This window comes from Pinus tabuliformis, chromosome 4_2, assembly GCF_031772625.1.
Source record: "Pinus tabuliformis cultivar Carrire ecotype Pingquan chromosome 4_2, CPIR1, whole genome shotgun sequence".
Lineage (NCBI taxonomy): Eukaryota > Viridiplantae > Streptophyta > Pinopsida > Pinales > Pinaceae > Pinus > Pinus tabuliformis.
Window position 1 is genome coordinate 649001414 of NC_142304.1, and position 25263 is coordinate 649026676.

At 34.9% G+C, this 25263-nt stretch overlaps 1 protein-coding gene across 1 annotated transcript; it reads left to right on the forward strand.

Moving 5' to 3' along the window:
- Positions 1-21179: 21179 nt before the first annotated feature.
- Positions 21180-21701, forward strand: LOC149171050 (putative sucrose-phosphate synthase 2). The gene has a single exon (XM_089425822.1). The coding sequence runs from the start codon at positions 21180-21182 to the stop codon at positions 21699-21701; it is 522 nt and encodes a 173-aa protein (XP_089281948.1).
- The last annotated feature ends 3562 nt before the right edge of the window (positions 21702-25263 follow it).

A 25263-nucleotide genomic window follows, 5' to 3' on the forward strand; every position in this document is an offset into this window, starting at 1 on the left:
AATGACAAGCAACATATCTCTTTGATATCACTGATATATGTTGTACAAGGAACAAAATGAAAATTGGGAAAGGAAATGAAACACAACCATAGGGAAATATAGACAAGAGCATAGTAATGTAGTGAAAACCCAACTTCTATTAATAAATAAAATAGCATAATATTTTAGACCATAAACCGGATAGAATGGCGGTAGTTATCTCTAGAGAGAGAGAGAGAGAGAGAGAGAGAGAGAGAGATGGAAGCTACACACAATCACAAAACATTATCACAAGAGGATGAAATAATGACCTTTTAACATAAGAAAGAACCCTAGACGTTCAAAATTTTAACCCTATAAGATCAAATGCTAGAAGGTTTATAGGCCCCAAGGTGGTAACTTGGTACATCAACTTCTTGGAGCTATAAATTTTGCATACATTATTTTTTTAAGGAATAGAACAACTCATTAGAAAGAACTATCCAAGGGTGACAACTTTTGGATGGGTCTAGCACATTCCATGGGACCCCTAACCCTTGAATGTCCAAGAAACATCATTTAGGGCCTAAAAATGACCCTAAAAATTTGGGACCCAAAAAAACCATAAATAATTTGCCTAGAAGATATAAAATTGTTGGATTAGTGAAATAGGTGGTGGTCACCAATATCCATCTAGATCACTTGTGGAAAATTAGTCATAGAAGAAAATTATGATATTGAGGATGAATAATGGTGGATAATTCTATGGGAATGAATTTGATGAATTTGTGAGAAGAGTAAAATAGAAAGGTAGAACAATACTCCATACACAACTCAACATAATGGATTTGTTCAAAGGATGAAGAAAACATTGATAGAAAAAGAAAGGAACTTGCTCAATGGTGTTGAATTACGACAAGGATTCTAGGAAGGGGCAATGGATACTACGTGTTACTTGGTAAATAGATCACCCTCATTAGTGTTGGATGATAAGGCTTCACATGAGGTATGTCCTAGTAAGAAACCATCTCTTTAACATATCAAAATATTTACATATGATGCCTATCTACGCATTCCAAAGGAAATTAGGATCAAGTTGGATAATAAAGATGATAAGTTTATCTTTATTGGTTGTGATGATAGTTTTTAAAAGGATATAAGGTTTGGAACCCATAAATTAGGAGGGTTGTGTATAGTAAAGATGGTGTATTTAGAGAAATCAAAGATGTCCTCAAATAGGATGTCCCACCAAGGAAGAAATAACCAGAGAATGTAGAGTTTGGATTGAAGGATGGTGAATAAAAATTTATAGAATAATAGGAATTATAAGGAGAAGAGCCACATTATTTGGTATTGAGAATATCAGTTCAGGAAATAATGAAACTATAAATTAATACTCCACTTGATTTCCTTTCAAAATTTAATTTGTTTATCACTAATGATGACTCTATAACTATTAGAGAGGAAGCAAATTCATAGGATGGAAAACAATGGAAAAATGGCCATGGTTGAAGAAATGATATCCTTTGACAAGAACTAGGCTTGGGATCTAGTAGAGATGTTGAAGGAAGAAATGCCATTAGCATCAAACTTCTGTTTATGAAGAAGTTAAATGCAAAAGGAAAAGTGGAGAAATACAAAGCTTTTTTAGTAGTAAAAGGTTTCCCAGATAGAGGGAATTGAATTTGGTAAAAAGAAAAATCACTTATTTCGAATTTAACTTTTATTATATGTCTTTTATACATTGTTTATCCTTTGATTTTGTAGAATAGAAGGACATGAAGACAACATTCCTACATGGGGTTCTATAAGAATAAATCCACATGAAATAGTAAGAAATATTTGCACTAAAGAGAAATAAAGAGATGATATGGAGACTAAAGAAGTCCTTATATGGGTTAAGTAATCACCAAGGATGCATTATCAAAAATTTGAAACCTACATATTTGGACTTGGACTCACAAGGACGAAATCGTATCGTTGTGTACATTTGAAATTAGTTGGTGATCATCTTACTTATTTGGTCTTGTATGTAAATGATATGTTTTTTACTAGAAATAGCAAGGAAATCATCCATGATCTAAAAAAATAGTTGTCCTCTAAATTTGACATCAAGGATCTTAGTGTTCCAAATTTCATTTTGGGCATGGAAATTAAAAGAGATTTGGAAAACAAGAAAAAATGTTTAAATCAAACGATGTATGCCTAGAGAATATTTTATAGGTTTAATATGTAGGAATGTAAACTGGTAAAGATCCCTCTTCCTATAACTATAATTTTATCGGCATATTACTACCCCAAGATGTAGGAAGAGGAAGAGGACATTGCCCATGCTCCATATGCTACTGCGACTACCAATTTGATGTATGCAATGATTTGTAGTAAACTAGACATTGCATATGTAGTGGGAGTACCAACTAGGTATTTTTCAAAACCATGGAAGTAGCATTGGACAATAGTAAAGGTGGTTTTCAAGTATTTATGTGGCACTATTGGTTTTGGATGATGCTATCAAGGAAGATCAAGATTGGAAAAAATGTTATAAATACATGGATTTTTTAATGGCGACAAGGCAAGAGATATGGATTGCAAAAATTTTGCTAGTGGATATGTTTTCAACTTATTTGGGGGAGAAATTAGTTGAATGAGAAATAGGCAATCTATAGTGACACTCTCAAATATAGAAGCTAAACACATGAAAACCAGTCATACAATGAAGGAAGCTTTAAGGTTATAGATATTGTGTTCAGGTATGGGTTCGTACAACAAGCTCTAAGGAAAGGTTGCAATAGTTAAAGTGCAATATTCATGATGAATAAAGCAACTTGTCATTATAATACAAAACATATTGATGTACACTATCACTTTGTGAGAGATATAAATGAATACAGGAAGGTTGATTTAGGTGGATATTGGTGGCCACCCCCTATTCCAACTAGAACCCCCAGTCAGTTTCATCTATTTCCTGGTTCATTTCAACATTTACTATTTTTAGCAGTTTTTGGGTCCTGAACTTCTGGAGCAATTTTGACCCCCTAAATGGTGTTTTTTTTGGGGTCTGCGACACGCTAGTAGCCATAGGCAAGGGCATGCGGTGAAACCTGTAATACTCAGAGAGACCTTTCGAACAAGGTATCGTATGCGCCAAGTGGAGATAATATGACCAAGTTACGACCCTAGGAAGTTGGCTGCCCAACTAACCCCAACGGGTTAGGATTTTGGTTGTTTAGGGTTTTCTCATGTTTTCCAATAATAAATACGCCCTTGAGCCTCATTGTAACACAATTGAGAGGCACATAGCCGCCACATCTCTTCTGAGAGATAAGTTACCATCGCCCGAGCTATCTTATTTCCATTATGTTTGTAAGCATAGTTAAGTATTTTTTTATTAATGAAATGAAGTGTTTTTCTATTGCATCTTTGTGTTTATGATTACACCTGTAAGTTGTTGCGTTCCTGTTTAAGTTCGGATCAAAGGTGCTACTGGTAAAGGTGGACATTTTGAAGAATGTTTTATATTCATTAAAAAAATCTCTAAGCATTAACAACTTCTCTTGCTATAGAGAAACAATCACACGTATTGCCACAACTTATTTATCATGAACTATTATGCCTTCCTTTATGAAAAGAAAAGAACAATTGGGAGAATTTTTTGCATTTGTTATATTTTTTGCATAATTATTCTCACGGATGATTTATTGTGCTAGGTAGAATGCACCCAAAAAGAGTGTCAATTTTTTGCATCCATTTTTGGTATTTTCAATACACGGTTTTTTATTATGGTAGTTTTGGGGCATATGGTTGTTTAATCTATGGTTTTTAATTTTGTTAATGAAAGATTATTGTATTATAATCCTCGGTTAACAATTTGGGAGTTTAAGGATGCTATGGAATATACATATTGTATTGTAGCATTATAAAGATATAGTACAATGAAAATTTTTTTGTTGATCCCCATTTGGGTTTCTAGGGTAAAATATTTGTGCTAGTTTGTGCATATGACATACCATATTTTCAATTTTTAATAAGAAATTATTCGTAGCAATCAATTGTACAATGCTAAAACCAAAAATACCTTTGTCGAGAAATATTGTATCTTGTATTTGGGACAACTTGATGAAAACATTGGGAGGTTATCTTGGCCAATGAGATAAGGATCAAAATGATAAATTTGTTCTCCCTCATGTTTTTGTAGAAGAATACTTGTATTTTCTCTATTATCACGATCACGAAGAGTTAGTAGTAGGAAAATTATAAACAATGTGGCATGAAATATATATTTTTAAACATGTGTTGCAAAAAGGGGCATACAAGATAGTGGATTATTATGGGAAATCCATTGTCGAAGTCTTGCAATGGGATCTTTGGTAAAAATCACTATGTGTAAGTCACAAAGATATGTGGTTCTTTGTGCATATTGTATTGTGGTATGGTATGGTGTTTTCACTTTTCTTTGTACACATAGATTTCATAGATGATTTTCTTATCTTGCCTAATATTTGATTGGAAAACATTAGAATCCATAGTGGCTTGCATAGGCTTCATGGATGGAGTCATCCATAGTACCTAGAATGTTTCTTTCACTATTTGGGTGATATTCTCATCCACTAAGAAATTCGTGAGTTATGGGGGAATAATCCTTGGTCCTACAACCAATAATTAATAGTGGAATATAGTTTAGTCAATGATCTCTTATTTGAGGTTATTTCCCTTTTAATATTCCATTCTATTGTTATTATAGACTCCAAACTTGTGGAATCACAATTGAACCATGTCTCTCTCATCAGGAATCTTGTGTTACCTCATAGGTACTTGTGAGTGCATCTCCTTAAACAATCATTTGATCACATTATCTATCAACACGTATGAAGGGGGTATTGTATGTTAGATAATTCCTTAGCCAATTATGTTTTAGGTTAGAATTTATCTCATTAAATCGACATCATTAAAAGTACATGCATGTACATCAATAAAAAATGGGTCAATAATCAAATCATTTGCAACCATAAGTATCCACACACACACACACATATAGAGAGAGAGAGATTACACCATATACCAAAATTAGTCCATTTCCAAGACTAGGCACTTATGCCCAAGCTTCTAGCTCATTCACAAGACACAAATACTATATCTCTCATTAGGAATACAAGAAAAACTTCTATAAGTGGATAGAATGAGCATTATTCATCAAATCAGACCGCATGCCTTAAGAGGCAACCAAGACTACTAGATACATCAATTATGTGTCATCGTAGGTATCAAGGAACATTGTCTATCCATTATTGGGGTTCACCCTTAGCATCCTCCTCCAAGTCTCGCCTAATGGGTGCAATGTGACAATGTAATAATGATTATCTAGGTAATTTGATACTAGCCACGTATATGAAACAATTAAACATTGGAAACATTGCATAAACCAAAATAAATTACATATGAACAAAACACCAAAAAGTTATAAAATTTAAAAATAACAAAAAAAAAATTCTTAGTAAAGTGACCACACCACTCATGATGTTGCAATGCTAGTTCTTGGTTGAAGCAGAAATCAATCTCAAAATATGCATGATTTTCAATCATAACATATTGGTCCTCAAACCAATCAAAGAAGTCCTAATTAAATTTATGGACCATTTCTCCAACACTCATCTAAGCCATCAAGTTGGTCCAACGAGTCATGCATGGCTTAGATGGGTCATTGAATAGTGTTGATACTCATAACCAACATAGATGGGTCATTGAATAGTGTAGATACTCATAGCCTCATAACAAGGGAAAATTTTAAGGATGGAAAATTATTTTAAAGTTTAGAAAACTTGGCGAATCTTATGAGTCCCTAATATGTAAAATGTAAAACGTTTGGTAATATATTTTTAAAGGTATCCAAATTTCTAAAGACTTTATATAATCTCTATAAAATTTTGGCGATATTTAGGATAACATAATTTTATACTATAAAATTTGGCGGAATCACTTTTTGAAAAAAAAGGAAATTGGCGAATCGTTTTTTGGAAAAACTATGGAAAATTAGCCCACCTACAATATTATACCCTAATTTCCTTGCTCGTCACTTGAAAAATAAAAATACTAGTATAATATTTAGTTGAATTTCCATTATTTCCCTATAAGATGTATTGTTAGATGGAGTTTCATGTTTTTCTATTGATTGACGCTCTAATTGAAAATGATCTATTTTAGATATTGCACTATTATATCCACTTGAACCTTAGATTCTAGGTGGGTGCCTCCAGATCTTGCTACTTGGGTGATGGAAAATATGATGGTATGGAGAGTCACATCCATCACACACTTGATTTATATCTCTCTAAATCTTTTCTGAGCTCATGTTTTACAATACTATATAATCTAATTATCTTTAGTCTCCTCTCACCATCCTTGGCCACCTAATACTACTATCAAGGCCCCTTGCCTTGATAGTCTAATAAAGAAATTAATATCCTCAATATTTAGTGTCATTGTTTGATTTTACATTGTGAACCATTGTTTATTGGGATCCCACATCCCAATTAGCCTTTGCAATAAGAGCACCTTACCATTCACATTCTAGGTGTGAAAAAAATTTAGAAGTCCACAATCTCATAGCACATTGAGTGTTGGTCTATGTCAAAGAGAAACTAGGTCATCCACTTCATGTTCCTTATCTTTCCACTTGATTTCTTTGGTTAGTACTTCTAAAAAAATAATGATAAATATTATTACTTCTATCCATTCAATCCAAACTTCAAAAAAATTTCTAAAATTGGATGAGATCTAAGGGCCATGATCAAATATATTTGGCTTTACCTTAATAGAGTTATCATCACTTTGATATTTAAAATAGAGTAATGAACAACTCCTTAATCACTTTAGATAAACAACACAAGATTAGTGAAGCTCTCAAAGGAAATTGGTGTCCCCCCCATATAAAGTTGGGGGTAAGACTAAAAAAAATTACATGAAAAGAAAGAGGAAGCATAGTTCTATTACCTAGAATAGATGGTGTTATATATGATGTCCTATATATCCTAATATTTGCAGTTGAAAAATTGATAGGTGAGAGTTTTTACTGCAAGAAGGTTAGATCTCAAAATCCAATGTGAAAATGAACTTGTTTTACCCCAAATTGGATTTTTACCATGGGAAGTCACTAAAGAAGCCATGTTCACACTTTGGTTTAGTATGTATCACTTGCCAACTCATATAGGGATATGTTTCAAAAGCACTAGTTATTGGTGACATTCACTAAAATCAAATACATATCTTGAAGCTAATGAAATGTATGTCCAATAAAATATTTCCTTGTGATTCAAAGGAATAATAGAATCAGCAAAATGAATATCGCATATTTCCACTAAAATAGCCTATAAAGGATAAGATCAACGAAGGACCAATAGGAATTGAAAGAGGAAAGACAGGGTTAACTAAAAAATAGTTGCAAATGGTTGAATATGCATATGACAATAAATAACAATATGTTGGACCTAATTTTAAGGTTAAAATATGCAATTAATGCTAGATCCCACCTTTTATTATGTAATTAAATATAATCCCTTCAAACAGTGTGATAACACATGGAAATGAAATTTCTATAAAATGTAGACATTAAGTTAATCCTAATCATATTTACCATAAAATTAAAGAATAAAGATAAATTATAATTATAAACACCCACTAGACTAGTGCCTTTATCTTGGTGGGCCATGGAGTCAATTAGGGAAAAGGTTAATGATTGAGGGCCTTCGATGATGATCCAGGTTGATATAGGTGGCCATCCAACTCTTCCAATGCCTCAATGGCTATATATATTTTTGGTTTTTTCTATGGTTCATTGGGTCCCAAACTTTCAAGGCCATTTTGACGCCCCAAATAATGTCTTTTGGTGATTTGGAAAATGAGAGGATGAATGGCATGACTTGTTCCTAGCCAAAATTTATAATCATTGGATATTTCTTTCCAATTAGCTACTATGTGACCCATATGGAAATTGTATGCAAAATTTGTGCCTTTCGGAGGTTGACATACGAACTAGCCATGTTGGTGCCCAAAACGCTTTTGGCACTTCGTCTTCTAGGATTATGGTTTTATAGGCCTAGGTTCTTTATTTATTTTAAGAGGTCATTCTTTTTCCTCCTGTGATAGTATTCTCGAATGCATGTAACCACCATCTATGTCCCTTCAAAGAGAGTTACCACCATTCTGACCAATTTTTGTTCTACATTATTCAGTTATTTTACTTATCAATAGAAGTTGGTCTTTCACTATATTATTGTTCTCTCTACTATGCTTCTCTATGTGTGTTTAATTTCCTTTTCTTATTTCAGTTAATTCCTTGTACAACACATATCAGTGTTATTAGATAAATATACTCCTTGTTGTTTTTTAGTTCATGTCTCAAATGAGGTAATGTTATAGAGAGTTGGGTCTCGAGATAATTTTTTTTTCTAGAAATTCCTTTGTTCTCATTAATGGTTAAGGAAATCACTAATCAAAGCCTAGAGAAACAACTTGTTACTTATGCAACCTATTTAGACTCAAATGGTCTTTGGCCACCTATCTCACATTTTATGAAATTTAAGAATGTCATGTATGGAAAAGGAAAATCAATTTAAGATATTGTTAATCAATTAATAACTGATAGCAAACTTAAGTATAATGATTTGATAGTTGTTTCTACAGATGGAGCTTCAACAATGATTGGACATGAAAATGGCTTTGTTTCATTTTTAAAAAACAGCATTCCAAATATTGGTACGATTCATTGTGTAGCTCATCATGAGTCTCTATTAGCAGTAGCTACTTCTAAGAAAGTACTTGAACAAAGTGTATTCATGGGTTGAAAACTCACCAAAAGAGAAGTAATGAAATTAATGATTTGCTAAAAGTCATGAAAATTGATGTTCTTGATGTTTTACAAATATATTAAGTGAGATGGTTATCTAAGGGAGAAGTCATTATAAGGCTTGTAACTCTTATGCCAACAATTTTATCTTTTTTTGAGAAATGAAAGGAAAATTCACCATAGTATGATAAGGTACGAAGTTAATCCATTCAATTTTTTATATATATGTTGGATTTAGGTGTATTGAACAAATTGAAAAATAATTTTCAAGAAGCCAATGTAGACATTACAAATAATTGATTAGCTCTTGAAGTAACTATAAGTACACTATCTAGATGGTATTTTAGAAAAGAAACATTTGCAAAGTGCACACGATATATTTCAAAAAATTTAAGTGGTTCTTAATATGAATATATTGAAATTAAATTTGAAGGGGTATTCATAAGCAAACATGAGTTATAATACTTATGTATCCTAGCTGTAGAGATTGACTATAAGAATGAAAGGAAATAAACTATGAAACCTCATATTTGAGACATAAAAGAGAGTTGCCAACAACTCATGTAAGGTTATATTAAGTATCTCATAGACTCTTTGGATAAAATATTTCCATATGTTCATCAAATTGTCCACTCCTTGCTATTGTTCAAAAGAGCATCATATTAATGAGAAAAATTCAAAGGGTTGGCTTTTAAATTTATTTTTTTTGTTTTCAATATTTTCAACATACCATATCAAAGGATGATGAGTTTTTATATTTATTTGATGATAAATAATATAAAAGAGAGATACACCCTTTTGTTGATTCATTAAATTTGTCTTGTGAGGGTTTCTCCATGAAATAAGCATGGAAGGTGTTTCGTGACATAAAATAATGGCACAAAACTTATCATGATATGATGAAATTATGGCAAGCTATAAATAATATTCCTATAAGTATAGTGGATTATGTAAGGGGTTTTTTTAAACAAAACATAATCAATGACTTTAGAAAGTCAAGGCTAGGATTGGATACACTAGATGCATTAATGAGAATATCTCTAAATGGACCTAAATTATCTAATATTTATTGGAATGTAATATAAGGGATATGGAGAAATACAATGTAAAGAATAATTATTGAGTTTTGAGGGTTAATAAGTTACTCTTCCTCACCTTTTGATATGACTTGTGTTTCTCTTGCAAAGTAATTATAAATGTGGGCAGAATCTTCTTAGACATGTTGATTGGTGGATTGAAGCCAAAATATCTTTAATATGTTGAATTTTCACTTCAGAAGTTAACTTTCATATTTTCAAATCAACTTATACATGTGTTTTAGTGACCTATGCATGAAGATGTACTTATAGATGAAGATTTTGTAATATCCTTGAAAATGTTTGATTGCCAATGAAATATAATTGCAACTTGAAGATGAAGACTCTCCTTATAAAAAGGTTGATCAAAATGAGACAACATTATTTAATTACTCAATACTTACATTATCATTTTTCACTATAATCTTTAAGGTTTGAGAGTACAAATTTTTAACTATCATATAAATTAGATATAAATAATGTGTATGCTCATTAAACATGTTGCGTGTTGGAGATTTTTTTGAAGCTTCAAAAAAATCTCCAATTTTCATTCTACTATGTCTTTAATGTGTATGTTGCCAGATACTAAACATATAAATACTTAGTAAATTGCAATTAACAATGCAAGCATATTTAATTAATTTTTTTTCTTCTTACACAAAGATAAATTTTTAAGTTTGATTTTTATTTTTATTTTTATTTTTTTTATGAGAGATTCTTCAACGTAAATCACATAGAATATCATTTGTCGACGTGTTTTGAACCAACTAGTGTGGTTCATCGTCAGGACAAGTTGAAGAAACAGATCCAGTTTAGCATGTTAAATAGTCTGAGCAGAGTCTCCAACGGCTAATTCGACCAACGACTAATTTTGACCTTGGGACCAGGGTCAAATTATTAATATTATTATTACTATTATTTATTATTATTGTTAGTATTATTATTATGATTATTCAATTTTTAATAAATAAAATAATTTTAATTGGTGTTAATGGTTAGTTAGAAAACTAATTCATTTATTTATTTAATAATTAATAATTATAAAGATTATAATAATAGGTTGTTAATAAAAGTTAGTTAGAATTAATAAAAATATAGGAACGAGGTAACTTAAAAAATAAAAATAACTGGAACGAGGTAAAATAATAATAATAATAATAATAATAATAAATAAAAAAATAAAAAAATCAATAATAATAATGATAATAATAATAATAATACTTAATAAGAAAAGATTATCAAGTTAAATAAGTTAACTAATAAAAATCATAATCCTTCAGTTAGGAAGAGAGGGCTGGGATCCAACAACTGCTTATCTTCCATTCGTGCTCTCTATTGAGATTGTTCGGTATTTTCTCAATTTCAAGGGCTTCCCTAAATTTTCAATGATGGAATTGCGAAACCCTAGCGATAACACTCGCCTCCTCTATGCAGACATGATGATTGGTACTCTCTGCATGCTCAGCTAAAGCGGAAGACTTGGTTCTCCTATGCCTGAGGTCAGCTGCATGCTCACTAATCCTTTGACTAATGGAGCGACCAGTCTCACCAATATAGGGTGCCCCACAGGAACAAGGAATAATATAAACCCCTTTCATGTCCTTAGGGTTGATAGGATCCTTCACAGATCTGAGGGATTTACGGATGGTGTTGAGGGGTCTAAAGGTCGAGGGGACATTATGCCTCTTAAGAACCCTAGCAATCTTATCCGTGGTCCCCTGTACATAAGGAAGATGGACACCTGGGACCCGCTCTTTCGGTTCTCTTTTAGCCAATGAATTTTTGGCAGCTTTGAGGAAAGCTTTCTAACCCAGGTACTTACTGTAACCATTCTCAACGAAAACATTAAGAAGGTGGGATTTCTCTTTGATTTTTATGTGAAAACATTTGTCATGAGTCTTAGAAGTTGAAACATTGGTGGTCATTTCATGGGAAAATAAATGAATCAGAATAGAAAACATTTTGATAATTTGAGAATGATTTTTTGAAGGCAATTTGTATCTATAAATTTTTTTTTCCTTCCTTCCTATAATTTAATTGTTGTTTACTGTTATGGTCACAATTCATTTCAGCCTTTTGTAAGAAAAAATTATCCTTATTCATTCATATTAAGGTTATTAGCACATCGATTTTGAATTTGTTCTAAAAATAGTATCAAAATTTCATTTTATGGAAGCTTGATAACTTTTTAAAATCATATTCCTAAAACTTTACTTTGATAATATATAACAACATTATAAGATATAGCAACATTTATTATCATAAAATGTTTTTAAAATCTGTGTTCATAAAAAAATATATATATACCGGTAACAACACAGATAATTGGATAATGATAAATTTATTTAAAGCCTAACATGATAAGAATGAAAAAACAAACGCCATATCTTAATTTTTTTCTTTTATGCTGAACAGATATTTGAAATTCCAACCCTCGAAAGTGATAATTTCGCTATTAGTAAGTTCCCGGGGAATCTTTTTAATTAAGGAAGGTTTTCAAACGGCAATTTCGTGGAAGAAGCAACATATACAGGAAAAATGGTAACAACAGCATGTTTGAGTTGGAATTCGCTAGCTTCACCTTCGCCAGAACGCGTGCTCGGAGATCAGAAGCGATGTCCACGGTAACTTAGCCATGTATTAATTTGGTGAGTTGTTTTTAAGTGGAGATTTTTTTGGAGTGTTTGGTGGATTTATGGCTAGAATTTTGTGGAAAAAAATTGCCTTAGAGACCACCAGTGAGATTAATACGTTATCATAAATGTTGATTATTTTTCAATGGAGAAATACCAAAAACCATAAAAACTAAAACTCAACACACAGAGACAGTGCTCTGTTTCCTTCTGCCACAGGATCTTTTGTGCACAGGAAGCTTTTAAAAAAAAATCTCAGAACAGAGTATTACACAGCCATAAAAACTTTTCTATTCATTAAGATATAAAGCCTGAAACAACATATTTCTTCCTCTTTGCTGAGAGGGATTCACCACAAAAATACATTCAACAAAAGCATTTACTCTGTTTTCACTTGAGAATTCACTGAGCTGGGTTTACTGCTGTAAATCCCCTTTTACATTCACTGCTGTGAAAGACACTTTACTGCTGTAATAAAAATTTACATATACATACAAATACGCTCCACCATTTTCTTTATGCACTGCTGTGCAAAACCACACATGGTTTTTTACCACTCCTCTATTTTACGATGCCTCACAAGACATTACAACCCTGTTCTCAAATTCCTTTCGCACTGCTGTGCGTTCAACATTTACCACAAAAATTACATACTCCACTGCTGTGAAAATTACATAATCTTCTGTCTTACAATGGGGGCCAAAAACAATTACATCACCTGTTTCATATCTCGCACTGCTGTGCGTTTACAAAAATTTTGCTCCACCGAGCGCAGCCACCACTCTCGCTACCTTCGTCGTGCACAGGCACAAATACACCCATACAAAAAAAACTACGGCCCTCACTTACATAACAATATATAAAAACATATATATATAAATAAATTAAAACGTGCCCATGCCCATATTAAAAGGGCCTTCACCAAACACTACGTAAAACATATATAAAAATATATAAAACTATACGCCCATACCCATATTAATGGGTCTTCACCAAAACTACGTATATATAAAAAATATATATGATAATGTGCCCATAACCATTTAAAACGGGCCTCCACCAAACAATACGAACAACATTAAAAACCATAAGTTCATCCATCCGGCGGTCAACACAAAAAGACTTCCACTCCACGCAAAATTAATTCGCTGCAGGCCCGTATGCAGCTTCAGAGATCGACGGCAGAGGACGCGCGAGGAGATCGGACGGCGGTGATTGATATCGGACCAGGTAAGATGCACCAACGATAACTCGCGATATTTGACGTTGGCTTATGTCATGCGGGTGACACGCGTCGCCTCCATAGTTTATCGGAGCCCAACAATACGGAAACCACCTTTATGCAAAAGCGGTGCGATATGCCTCAGCGGGTTTGTGGTTTTGATCTGGCGGTTTTGGGCGCAGCGTGCTGGCTGAGTCGGCTGCCCACGTCCGCCTGTAGTCAGCAGTTGGAATTAACATTCCAACACTCCCCTTTAATTTCAACTGCTGGGCATTCAGTTATACCCAAGCACTTCCTCACATGGAGGGATTCCCCAACACTGCTGTTACAAAGACATCTTCCTCACATAGAGGGATTCACCAACTGCTTCTGATGCAGTTCCATACACAACAAAATAGTCTTCCTCTTAATAGAGGGATTAACCTGAAACTGTGCTTAAGAGCACCTTCCTCATGATAGAGGGATTCACCATAATAATGTGCTGAAGAGCACCTTCCTCTTGACAGAGGGATTCACCTGTGACTATGCTGAAAAGCATCATCCTCTTGATAGAGGGATTTACCATGTGTATGCTAAAAAGCATCTTCCTCTTGATAGAGGGATTCACTAATGACAATGTGCTGAAAAGAACCTTCCTCTTTAACAGAGGGTTTCACCAAATGACTGCTTCAAATGCAGTTCCAAAACAAACAATCATTGCACTGCTGTGTGTGCAAACTCATTACATTGTTCTTTTATGCTGCTGCATATTCTCTGCTGCACTATTATGCCATCTTCTTTACTGTGTCTATCCCACACTGTTGTGTCTACACTTGCACTGCTTGTGCACTTTTCAAAGACAAAATACTCTGTCTTTTCTGGAACAATTACACTGTCCCAACTTACAAATTTACACTGCTGTGTGTAAATATTTCTTACATTCACTGCTGTTGCATATATTGCATTTCAATTCAATGAACAACAAATTCATTACATTTACCTTTACTGCTGTAAAGAAAATTTCTTTTGCATGTGCTGCTGTTAAAAACTTCTTGCTGCTGCATTTTTCACATTTGCATTTCTGTGTGCTTCTCCTTCTTGCCATCATGCTGCTATCCATAACTTCTTGCTGTTGCATTTTTCATATTCACTGCTGTCCATACCCATAACCATAGACTGTCATCCCTGGGTTTTTATTTGCTGCTGCGTTGCCTCTGCAATTTGCACTGTGGCTGCCTTTTGTTTCATCATACTGTTGTGTGCCCATACACTAACTCTTTACTCTCCATTACTTGCACATAGAGAGAAATCATCCTCACGCTGTTTTGCGCTGCATTCTCCACACAACAAAAAAAATAAACACGGGCTGCTGCCTTTTCTTTTTACACCCTTGCTTCACACAATCTTCATCTTCATTCATTTTTTTTACACAATGCACTGCTGTGCAATTCCTTTCATTTTCTGTTGCCACACACATTCTCATTCACCCATGTGCATTAAAAATCTGCTGTCCTTGTTGTTCTTTATGCATTTCTTTGCATGTTGCATTGCATACAAAAAAAAATTACATTTTTCACTGCTGTGTGAAAAATTTCATTGCATTCTCAGCCACTAGGCATTTATGCTCTGCTGCGTTTTGCCTACTTCTCATTTTCTTCTCACTTTTTTGCATTTTCATTCCCAATACAAAACATTTCCATCTGCTGTGTATTATACTCACTCTGCTGTGAGTATATTCTCTCACTTTACATAAAATGAAAACTACATTCCATTGCTATGTATTCCAATTCATGTGCTCCATAACAAAAAATTTAAAACTGCTATTCATTCTAATCCATGTGCTCCAAAAAAAATTTCCAAACTGCTGTTTTATGTTTTGTCCTCCCACTGCTGTGAGGGTCTCCATGCTCTGCATACTCCTTATCTCGCTGCTGCTCTTTACATTTCAGCGCTGCCATCTTTTCTTCTTTATGCATTTCTGTGCATATTGCATAAACACAAAGCAAAAACATTGCTGATTTCATCACTACTGCATATTACCTTTCAGAGGGATTAACAAAAAATTCATTTGCAACTGCTGCGCTGCAATACATCCTCCATCAACAAATGACTGTTAATACAGTTCAGCAAACAAAAAAAAATTACAAGCTCCCCTTTAATGTATGTTTGTCTTCTTTTGGCAGACTCTTCTCAAAAAAAACTTAGGTCAGCTGCGTTGCTTAAGGGGCTTTCACACTGTATTTCTTTTCTTCTCCATACTTGTGTAACTTTCTTCTTTTGCATGGGTCTAGCTTGCATAGCAGCCCATCTCAAGTTACAGTCACGTGCCATATGCCCAATATTATGACACTTGAAGCATTCAACATTGTTCATGAATAAAGATTCATGATTTCTTCTTGTGAAATTATTTCTTGGAGATTGTCGGGGACCACAACATCTATCTCCATGAAATGCTCTACAGTCTTTTGCCATATGACCAAAGTTTGAGCAAGCATAACAATAACCATAAAACGAACTTTGGTACCTGGGAGATGGAGGTTTCCTTGATGCACTTCTGAAGCCTTGCTGCCTTGAGATCCTTTGATGATCACCATTGCCTCTTGCCTTCTTGCCATCAGCTACATTTCTTCTTAGAGCTGGTTTTCTACTTGGAGAAGGATTTATTCTATTGCAGCCTTCATTTTTCTCCTTGCCTTTGCTGGAACTAGAAGCTTCACAACTTCTTTCTGGCTTCTTCACATCTCCTTTGCTTAAAGCATCTTCATGCTTGTTTGAGGGTTCACCTACATACCCAAGTCCTGATTTATCAAATGGAGATCTGTGATAGCTGAGCATGTCATCCAAAGCTTGAGAGCTCTTCATGATCTTGTTCATCCCTTCAACCTTCTTCCTAAGGAGGACAATCTCTTCTTCTAACTTTTCACATTCATTACTTTTCTTTGCTAGTTGTTCCTCAGTTTCTTCCTTGCTACGAGTAGCTTCAGCTGCTACTATTTTGAAGGAGATAATATCTGTCTTCATTTTGGAGATTTCTGCTTGACTGCTCTCCATTTTCTTTTCAGCTCCTTGTGCCTGCTTCCTGGCTTCTTGTAGTTCGGACTTAAGGGAGGAGACCTCTACCTTGTACTGTCCAATCTCTTCCACAAGCTTATTCACTCTCTTGTGTCTTTGTTCAAGTTGACTTGTCAAGGCATCTGCCTGCTTCTTTGCTTCATTCAGCTGATTTGTCATGGATATGACTTCTTCATGATGTTTCCTCTTGCATTGGTCAAGCTCCTTCTTAAGCTTGGCAAGCTCTTCATCCCTTTCTCTTACCTGAAGCTTGATGAGGTCAAGCTTTTCATTCTCAGCTTCTATGATGGGTTCTTCTTGACTCATTGTCATGGTCAGTGCTCCCTTTGCATGAAGGTCATGCAGTCTGTCCCAAATATCCTTTGCTGATGTATATTTTCCTAGATTCTTCTTCACAGAATCAGGCAGTCCATCCAAGATTAGTTTTGCTGCTTGTGCATCATACTCCATGGATTCTTTATCCATCTTGCTGTCATCAATCACTGACTCCCAGACTTCAATCCCCTCAGACATTAGGAAAGCCCTCATCATTATTTCCCATACATCAAAGTTTCCATCAAACTTTGGAACCTCAAATACAATGCTTTCAAACAGATTGCCTTCTAGTTTAGTAGAGAAGGGAGACACATTTTTAGCAGGCTTGGATGCTTTCTTCTTTGACCTTGCCATTCTTAACTAGTCTTCAAATACTTGACTGTGTTTTTTAATCACTGACTGTTTCTATAACAGTAACACAAGGGAAAGCTTGAGGAATAAGTTAATCCTTTTGGCTGTGGCTTCACACTGCTTGAGAGCCTTCAGTGCTGCAACAAGAGTTCTTCCTTCAGCTTCTTTGAGCCTGGACTAGCTCTGATACCACTGTTGGGTTTTTCAATGGAGAAATACCAAAAACCATAAAAACTAAAACTCAACACACAGAGACAGTGCTCTGTTTCCTTCTGCCACATGATCTTTTGTGCACAGGAAGCTTTTAAAAAAAAAAATCTCAGAACAGAGTATTACACAGCCATAAAACCTTTTCTATTCATTAAGATATAAAGCCTGAAACAACATATTTCTTCCGCTTTGCTGAGAGGGATTCACCACAAAAATACATTCAACAAAAGCATTTACTCTGTTTTCACCTGAGAATTCACTGAGCTGGGTTTACTGCTGTAAATCCCCTTTTACATTCACTGCTGTGAAAGACACTTTACTGCTGTAATAAAAATTTACATATACATACAAATACGCTCCACCATTTTCTTTATGCACTGTTGTGCAAAACCACACATGGTTTTTTACCACTCCTCTGTTTTACGATGCCTCACAAGACATTACAACCCTGTTCTCAAATTCCTTTCGCACTGCTGTGCGTTCAACATTTACCACAAAAATTACATACTCCACTGCTGTGAAAATTACATAATCTTCTGTCTTACAATGGGGGCCAAAAACAATTACATCACCTGTTTCATATCTCGCACTGCTGTGCGTTTACAAAAATTTTGCTCCACCGAGCGCAGCCACCACTCTCGCTACCTTCGTCGTGCACAGGCACAAATACACCCATACAAAAAAAACTAGGGCCCTCACTTACATAACAATATATAAAAACATATATATATATATATATATATATATATATATATAAATTAAAACGTGCCCATGCCCATATTAAAAGGGCCTTCACCAAACACTACGTAAAACATATATAAAAATATATAAAACTATACGGCCATACCCATATTAATGGGTTTTCACCAAAACTACGTATATATAAAAAATATATATGATAATGTGCCCATAACCATTTAAAACGAGCCTCCACCAAACAATACGAACAACATTAAAAACCATAAGTTCATCCATCCGGCGGTCAACACAAAAAGACTTCGACTCCACGCAAAATTAATTCGCTGCAGGCCCGTATGCAGCTTCAGAGATCGACGACAGAGGACGCGCGAGGAGATCGGACGGCGGTGATTGATATCGGACCAGGTAAGATGCACCAACGATAACTCGAGATATTTGACGTTGGCTTATGTCATGCGGGTGACATGCGTCGCCTCCATAGTTTATCGGAGCCCAACAATACGGAAACCACCTTTATGCAAAAGCGGTGCGATATGCCTCAGCGGGTTTGTGGTTTTGATCTGGCGGTTTTGGGCGCAGCGTGCTGGCTGAGTCGGCTGCCCACGTCCGCCTGTAGTCAGCAGTTGGAATTAACATTCCAACAATACATCTACCAGAATTTACAAATATTCACACTTTAAACAACTCCTTAATCTGATAGCCCGAACAGGTGCCCGTATTTCAATTCGACTACAAAAGTCTTTGAGAGGGCGGTTAAATATTTTATCGACGACGTTTTAAAAAATGTAAGCAACACTGCGAGAACATTTTTGAAAAGGCTAAAAATAATAACATAACGGGAAAGTTTCTTCTTAATACATTACAATTACCATCCTTTATCATTGGTGGTCGGAAATTAGATTGCCTCCACTAATTCCAATTTCTTTTTGTTGTGGCGATGCAAAATCATTTCTAATGAGTGGAAGTTCATTCAACAGCAAACTATCATCGACCGTCAGAGACCCGTAGGAAGCCTCCGTACTCTCAATATGGCCATGCATGGTGTCCGAATATATGATATCTGGCACTGAATCTCGGTCGAGATAGTACTGCATCATGATTCCAAATTCATCGTGAGTCATATGGTCTACGAATAAATCAGGGTCTGCAAGAACATCGTCGTGATAGGTAAACTCTCCTACATCTGACGTCAGCAAAGTCGTCCGTTCGGAATTCACCTCAACGGTTAATTCGCCTTGCTTATTTGAACCCATCTGATCAGTGCTCTGCTTTTCATGGGTGGACTCGAAATTATTGCCTGTTTTCATCTTCAACCCAATTTGAGAATTCGCCTCAACAGTTAATTCACCTTGCTTATTTGAACCCATCTGATCAGTGCTGCGCTTTTCATGGGTGGACTCGAAATTATTATCTGTTTTCACCTTCAACACAATTTCATCTTCCAGAGACCTTTTAACCCAATTGAGTATCATCTCGACCTCGACCTCATTCACAGAATCTGACTCTTCATTGTTATCAATATTGTCTATCTTTTGAATAACAGCTACGAGATCACTGTCATAACCCAATGTTCCCCTATTTGTTCGCTTCGCTTCTGGCGCAGCCAGTCTACCATTGGAATATTCATCTCTCCTTCGCTTGTTCTGAAAAACTTGTTTGCAGGCGGCCATCCCGGTAAATGAATGCTGTGATTAAAACACAACATATACTTCAATAGAAGCCTTTTTATATCAGAGATCCTTCTTCCTTCAAGACCATGAGAGTTAATGCAAAGAATTAAGTTATTATTCTTTTCTACTGGGCACCACCACATCATGGTCACCCAAATCTGGTCTTCATTAGATATAGATAGTTGGCGAGGGCTGGATCACAGGAAATCCCGGATGACGGTGGAAGCTTCCGCGGGGAACACAATCCGACGTGTTGTTTCTAAAAGTATTTTCCGTTTGTACACGTCGTTGGAAGCAGTGATCAAATTTGAAGTGCAGGTCTTAATTTTATTTAGAAGGGCGCACATTCAGGTCGCCCTTCTATAATGAAAAGCACAAAAAAAATTCAATTTAATTGACCAGAGTAAATTATTTTCAAATTCCTTTTTTTTTAACATATGGTGAATCAGTGACTGTTTGGTTGGAACTAATGTTGTGAGTTCCAAGACAACATACTATTGGTTGCCGATGTCTTTACAATGTTGCAAGCTGCAAGATATTCCTCAGTTTATCAAGAACAATAACCCCTTCCAACACAACTACAAGTCCAGTGTTTATCATACAATTCATACAGATTGTCACTGACAAGTGACAAGCCAACTGTGTTCATAACATTTATGTTTGCCAAATGTTATGTTTTCTGTCTTTCTCCTTGAATTACTGTCATATTAAGCAGAGGTTGGTGTAAGAACATCCAAAAAAGAATTAGTTTGAGTTTCCACCAATATTATGAGTTTCCACCTTGTGTTAATTAGGTTCTAGCAATAATTTTGATGGGTAAATTAAGTTTCCAAGAAATTTTTTCAGTTTCCAATCTGATGTTTAAACATGTGGCTAAAAAGCAAAGCTCTAAAAAATTCTCTGTTTCTCAAAATTTTGCAGAGTTTGAACAATGGACTATTAGTCGAAATCTGTGATCAGAAGGCCATAGAAAATGTATTTCTAGAGCTAAAAACCCATGGAATGAATGCCGTTGTAATGGGTTGACAAACATTCACCTTTTCTCATGCCTTGAACATTGCAGAAAAATATTTGTCTCGGGTAAGTGTATGCAGGATGAGGCATCCTCAGTGGCAGACTATCACTGTAATGAATACTACTAAGGGGGAGGAATCAATGGGTGATTCCCTGAAGGACATGTCTCCTCAGCTTTCTGTCGATGGCGAGAAATATTCTGTCAACGGCTCTCTAGATAATTCTACCAAAGTTGACAAACTTCTGGCACCAAAGGGCGACCCAGAACTAAAAAGGGCGTCACTATCTTTTAACATTGAAGAAACTGAACCTAAGCCAAGGCATCCAGCGAATAACTTGATTGTCTCAAACAAGTATCCTGCACTGAGAAATAAGAATAAGCATTTTGTTATAGCTTTGGACTGCTATGATTACAGTGGCAATGTATCTCCCCATATGTTGGAAATAATTAAGGAGATAATCAAAGCTATGCGTTTTGATGCAACAAAAACAAGATTTTCCAGTCTTGTACTATCAACTGCATTAACAGTTGATGAAACTCTGGGGATGTTGAACTCTGGCAATATACTGCCTCATGAATTTGATGCTTTAATTTGTAGCAGTGGGAGTGAACTTTACTATTCAACAATCCCTGCTTATCCTAATAACTTGGGAGGACTTTGAGGACTTATTTTCTTTTATAATTTAGGTTGTTGGGACATTATGAATTATGACTTATGCTACTCATATATTTCATTAATTTTTTATTCATTGGATAGTAAATAGTTGGGACTTAATGACTTAGGCCTAACAAGGGATTAGTTGAAGGTGCTTTGGTTAGGATTTTGATTTGGATGGTGTTTCTAATGATGACAGCTCAATTGAACTGTAAACTATATTGGTGAGACAATGGAATTCAATTTATTGTTATTACTATTTGATTCAATTGAACTGTAAACTGTATTGGTGAGACAGTGGAATTTATTCTTATTATTATTTGATTCAATTGAACTGTAAATTGTATTGGTGAGATAGTGGAGTTTATTCTTATTACTATTTGATTCATTCATGCTATTAGGGCATTAAATTAAATTTTTGTCTTGATGTTTGAATTGCATATTCTTAAACTAATGTGAAAGAGGTTACATCATAAAAAAAAAACATCAAAACACCTTTGACAAACACAAAGGGGGAAACTAAGTTAAGCATCAAATGACCAAAATCTCCTGTACTGTGCAACAAAATTGTTCAAAATTATTGCAGAAGGCCAAGCAAGAAGATAATAAAACTATATTATACAACGTCTCCTTGCTGAGGGACATGGTGCGAAAAATAGCATATTTAAGTAAACCATATTACGGAGTTTTTTTGATATCTGAAGTACCTAAATGAATGGTATATTTCAATGTGTGCAAATGCTTCCCTGAATTACTCAAATGATAGAGTTCAGTCTTATTCACTCCCTTAGGCATTCAATATTTCAATTTAATTTTGTTTTGTTTTGTTTTGCTTTGCTTTGCTAAACTGATTGATTGAACTTAGTAGGAGCTTTGAAATGTTGTTTGAGATTTGAATTCCAGAGAACTAAAAAGAGAAGAGAATATGCACAGGCATTGAAAATCTAGGAGGCCATGCCATTGCATCCCTCCCTCGTGAAATGCAATCTCAACATCCAAATAGACCCTGCAACCATTATGAAGGACTCAACTAATTGAAACATGGCTGCCAGATTTGGTCAATAGGCCGAACGCCAAAGTTCCTAATTGCACACAATTTCCTTCATTAAGGTGCTGGTCAGAATCCCTAAACCCTGAAGAGATTACAAGAATTCCAGCTACGAAAAGCACACAAAAACCCTAATCAAGTGGTAAAAAATGTGAACAAAAACAACAGGCTCATCACTCAAAATTATGATAAATGTATTTATGAATTCACAGTATTTGGTGAGATAGAAGAGATATGACGAGAAGAATAATCGCCCAGCAGAACGAGTACCTAGAGGAAAACAGAACACCCACTTTGCAGAACTAATTGATTTCCTCCATATTCACCTTGCCTCCTTTATTTCCACAGTAGTTGCCACCAAGCAGCCCACAAAAATGGCGACTCGAATCACCAGAAGTGCCAAATTATAAATTGCAAGGATTGGGCCCAAGGGCAAGGACTTCTTAAATATGAGAAGAACCAATTTGAGGATGAAAACATAGAAGATATATGCAAAAATAGAGGCCAGCAAGAACAACCATGATGATCCCCAAGCATTGTGATCCCATTTGAAGTGGGCAATTATAGGATGCTCTGCTACCCAATATCTCATATCCAATTTTACTAGAGGATAAGAATAAGATTTAATTCCCATGATCTAACATTAACTTCATGCATTTGATTAGGGATTTGAAAATGAGGCACAAAAAAGAAGCTTCTTTCTATAATATCATGGCAGAGCAGACATGTGTGATTCACAACTGGTCAACCTCTATCTGTATTGTCACTGATGATGTATCAAATAAAAAACTATCCCCTGATCCAGATTACGTGTCCCACATTGACCACCGTTCGGTTGGGGAAGGCTGGAGGAAAACAATGTCCATATTAACTACCCCGGAAAGAGATGGCTAAGGAAAGCAGAAGCATGTTATTTTTGAGGATTCAGAGCGTAGGAATGTGCATGGCCTAGCATATGTTGTGAAGGATTCAACAAGGGTATAGATAGCAATTTTGAATACCAAGCCTCTGTAGTGTCAACCGTGAAATTCACTACATGTCACTCTCTAATGCATGCACATTTTGTTATGAAAATGCAGGACAACGGCAGACCAGCAAGAGCCATGAAGTTCAAGCAGAAAAAGATTAAAAGCATACGCAGAAAGTCTGAATCTTGGAATGCCCTAAAACAACGAAAAGAGTTTAGTTGGAGAAAATATTATTAAAAGAAAGCAGATAGTGTACTGTGTCTCTCTGTATAAATTTAGGTTTAAGTCAACCAGATTATAAAATTAGAAATTTCAGGCATGAACCATCAAAGCAAGTATGGAAAAAGAGCCAAAAAAATCAAATCTATCAAGTGACTAGACAATCTAATTTTTTTAAATAATTTCAAAATCCATAATATGAAATTCATCATTTAATTACCAAAATATGAAAATACAAAGGTTCCCTAGGTTGGTATTGAATAAGTAATTGCAGGGAAAATGGACTCTCTCTTTTGTATGTTATTTTCTGCCATGGATCATAGCAAAAAGAAAAATTTGAAATGTGGGTGTTGAAGCAAGGAAAGGAAAATCACGTGGAAATAGTCCAAAAAAAATTTAAATACTTCATATCAGGCAAGAATCCCAGAAAGGAACTCTTGGCTATTAAGAAGAATCTATAAGCTCGTCTGAAAAAGCCCAACTCTTTCTACCCAGATCATGATAAGTGAAAAATATAGATATCAAAGCAGAATGAGTAACTTACAGATCTATTTGTATTCAATCTTGCTCCTTCACATCGCATAAACAATAGGACCCAGATGTATATATTGAAGCATAATGTGAAATTATGTGAAATCCAGTATGCTATGAACTTATGAAGTCTGTTGAATGCGCTCCTCTCCAAGCATAAATCGTGCTTAACCCTTGCTTGACAGGCATTTGCTGAATGATGAATCTACGATCCTCTCCAATCGTCGTCAAACCTTTCTTTAGGGGCAGTCTGCAGGCACAACCACTAACTTGCATCATATGCACAAGTTACAATTAGAAAAATCAATTCAAAATGAAATTGTTGTTTTTGAAATGGGAGCAACTCCGAATTTGGAAACTGTTGTTTTTGAAATGGGATATAACATCAGTTGAGAAAGGAAATTCACAAGTTCAACCATTATAATTTGTGATAGACCGACAATGCATTGACAGTTGGAAATTGGAATTCCCAAAATCTAGATTTTAGAAAAAAATGAAATTAAAAAAAAAAAATGGACAAGTTGACAACTTAACAACCCTTCTTTAAAATTTTTATAATATTATTCTATTTTTTTTTTTAAATGGAAAAATTCAAATTTTAATTTGTTTTTTAATAGTAAAACGTTCTTCATACTTCTGCAACGTGCCAGAGGCCCTTTGAAGGGCTCTGATGTGTTCAAATTTGATCACTGGTTGGCAGGGCATTCATAGGACACAAGTTGACATAAACAATAAAAGCAAACTGGTCAATGCGTCTAGGTAAACTACTTCTCTCATTAATTCGGATCTCATACTTTCAACAC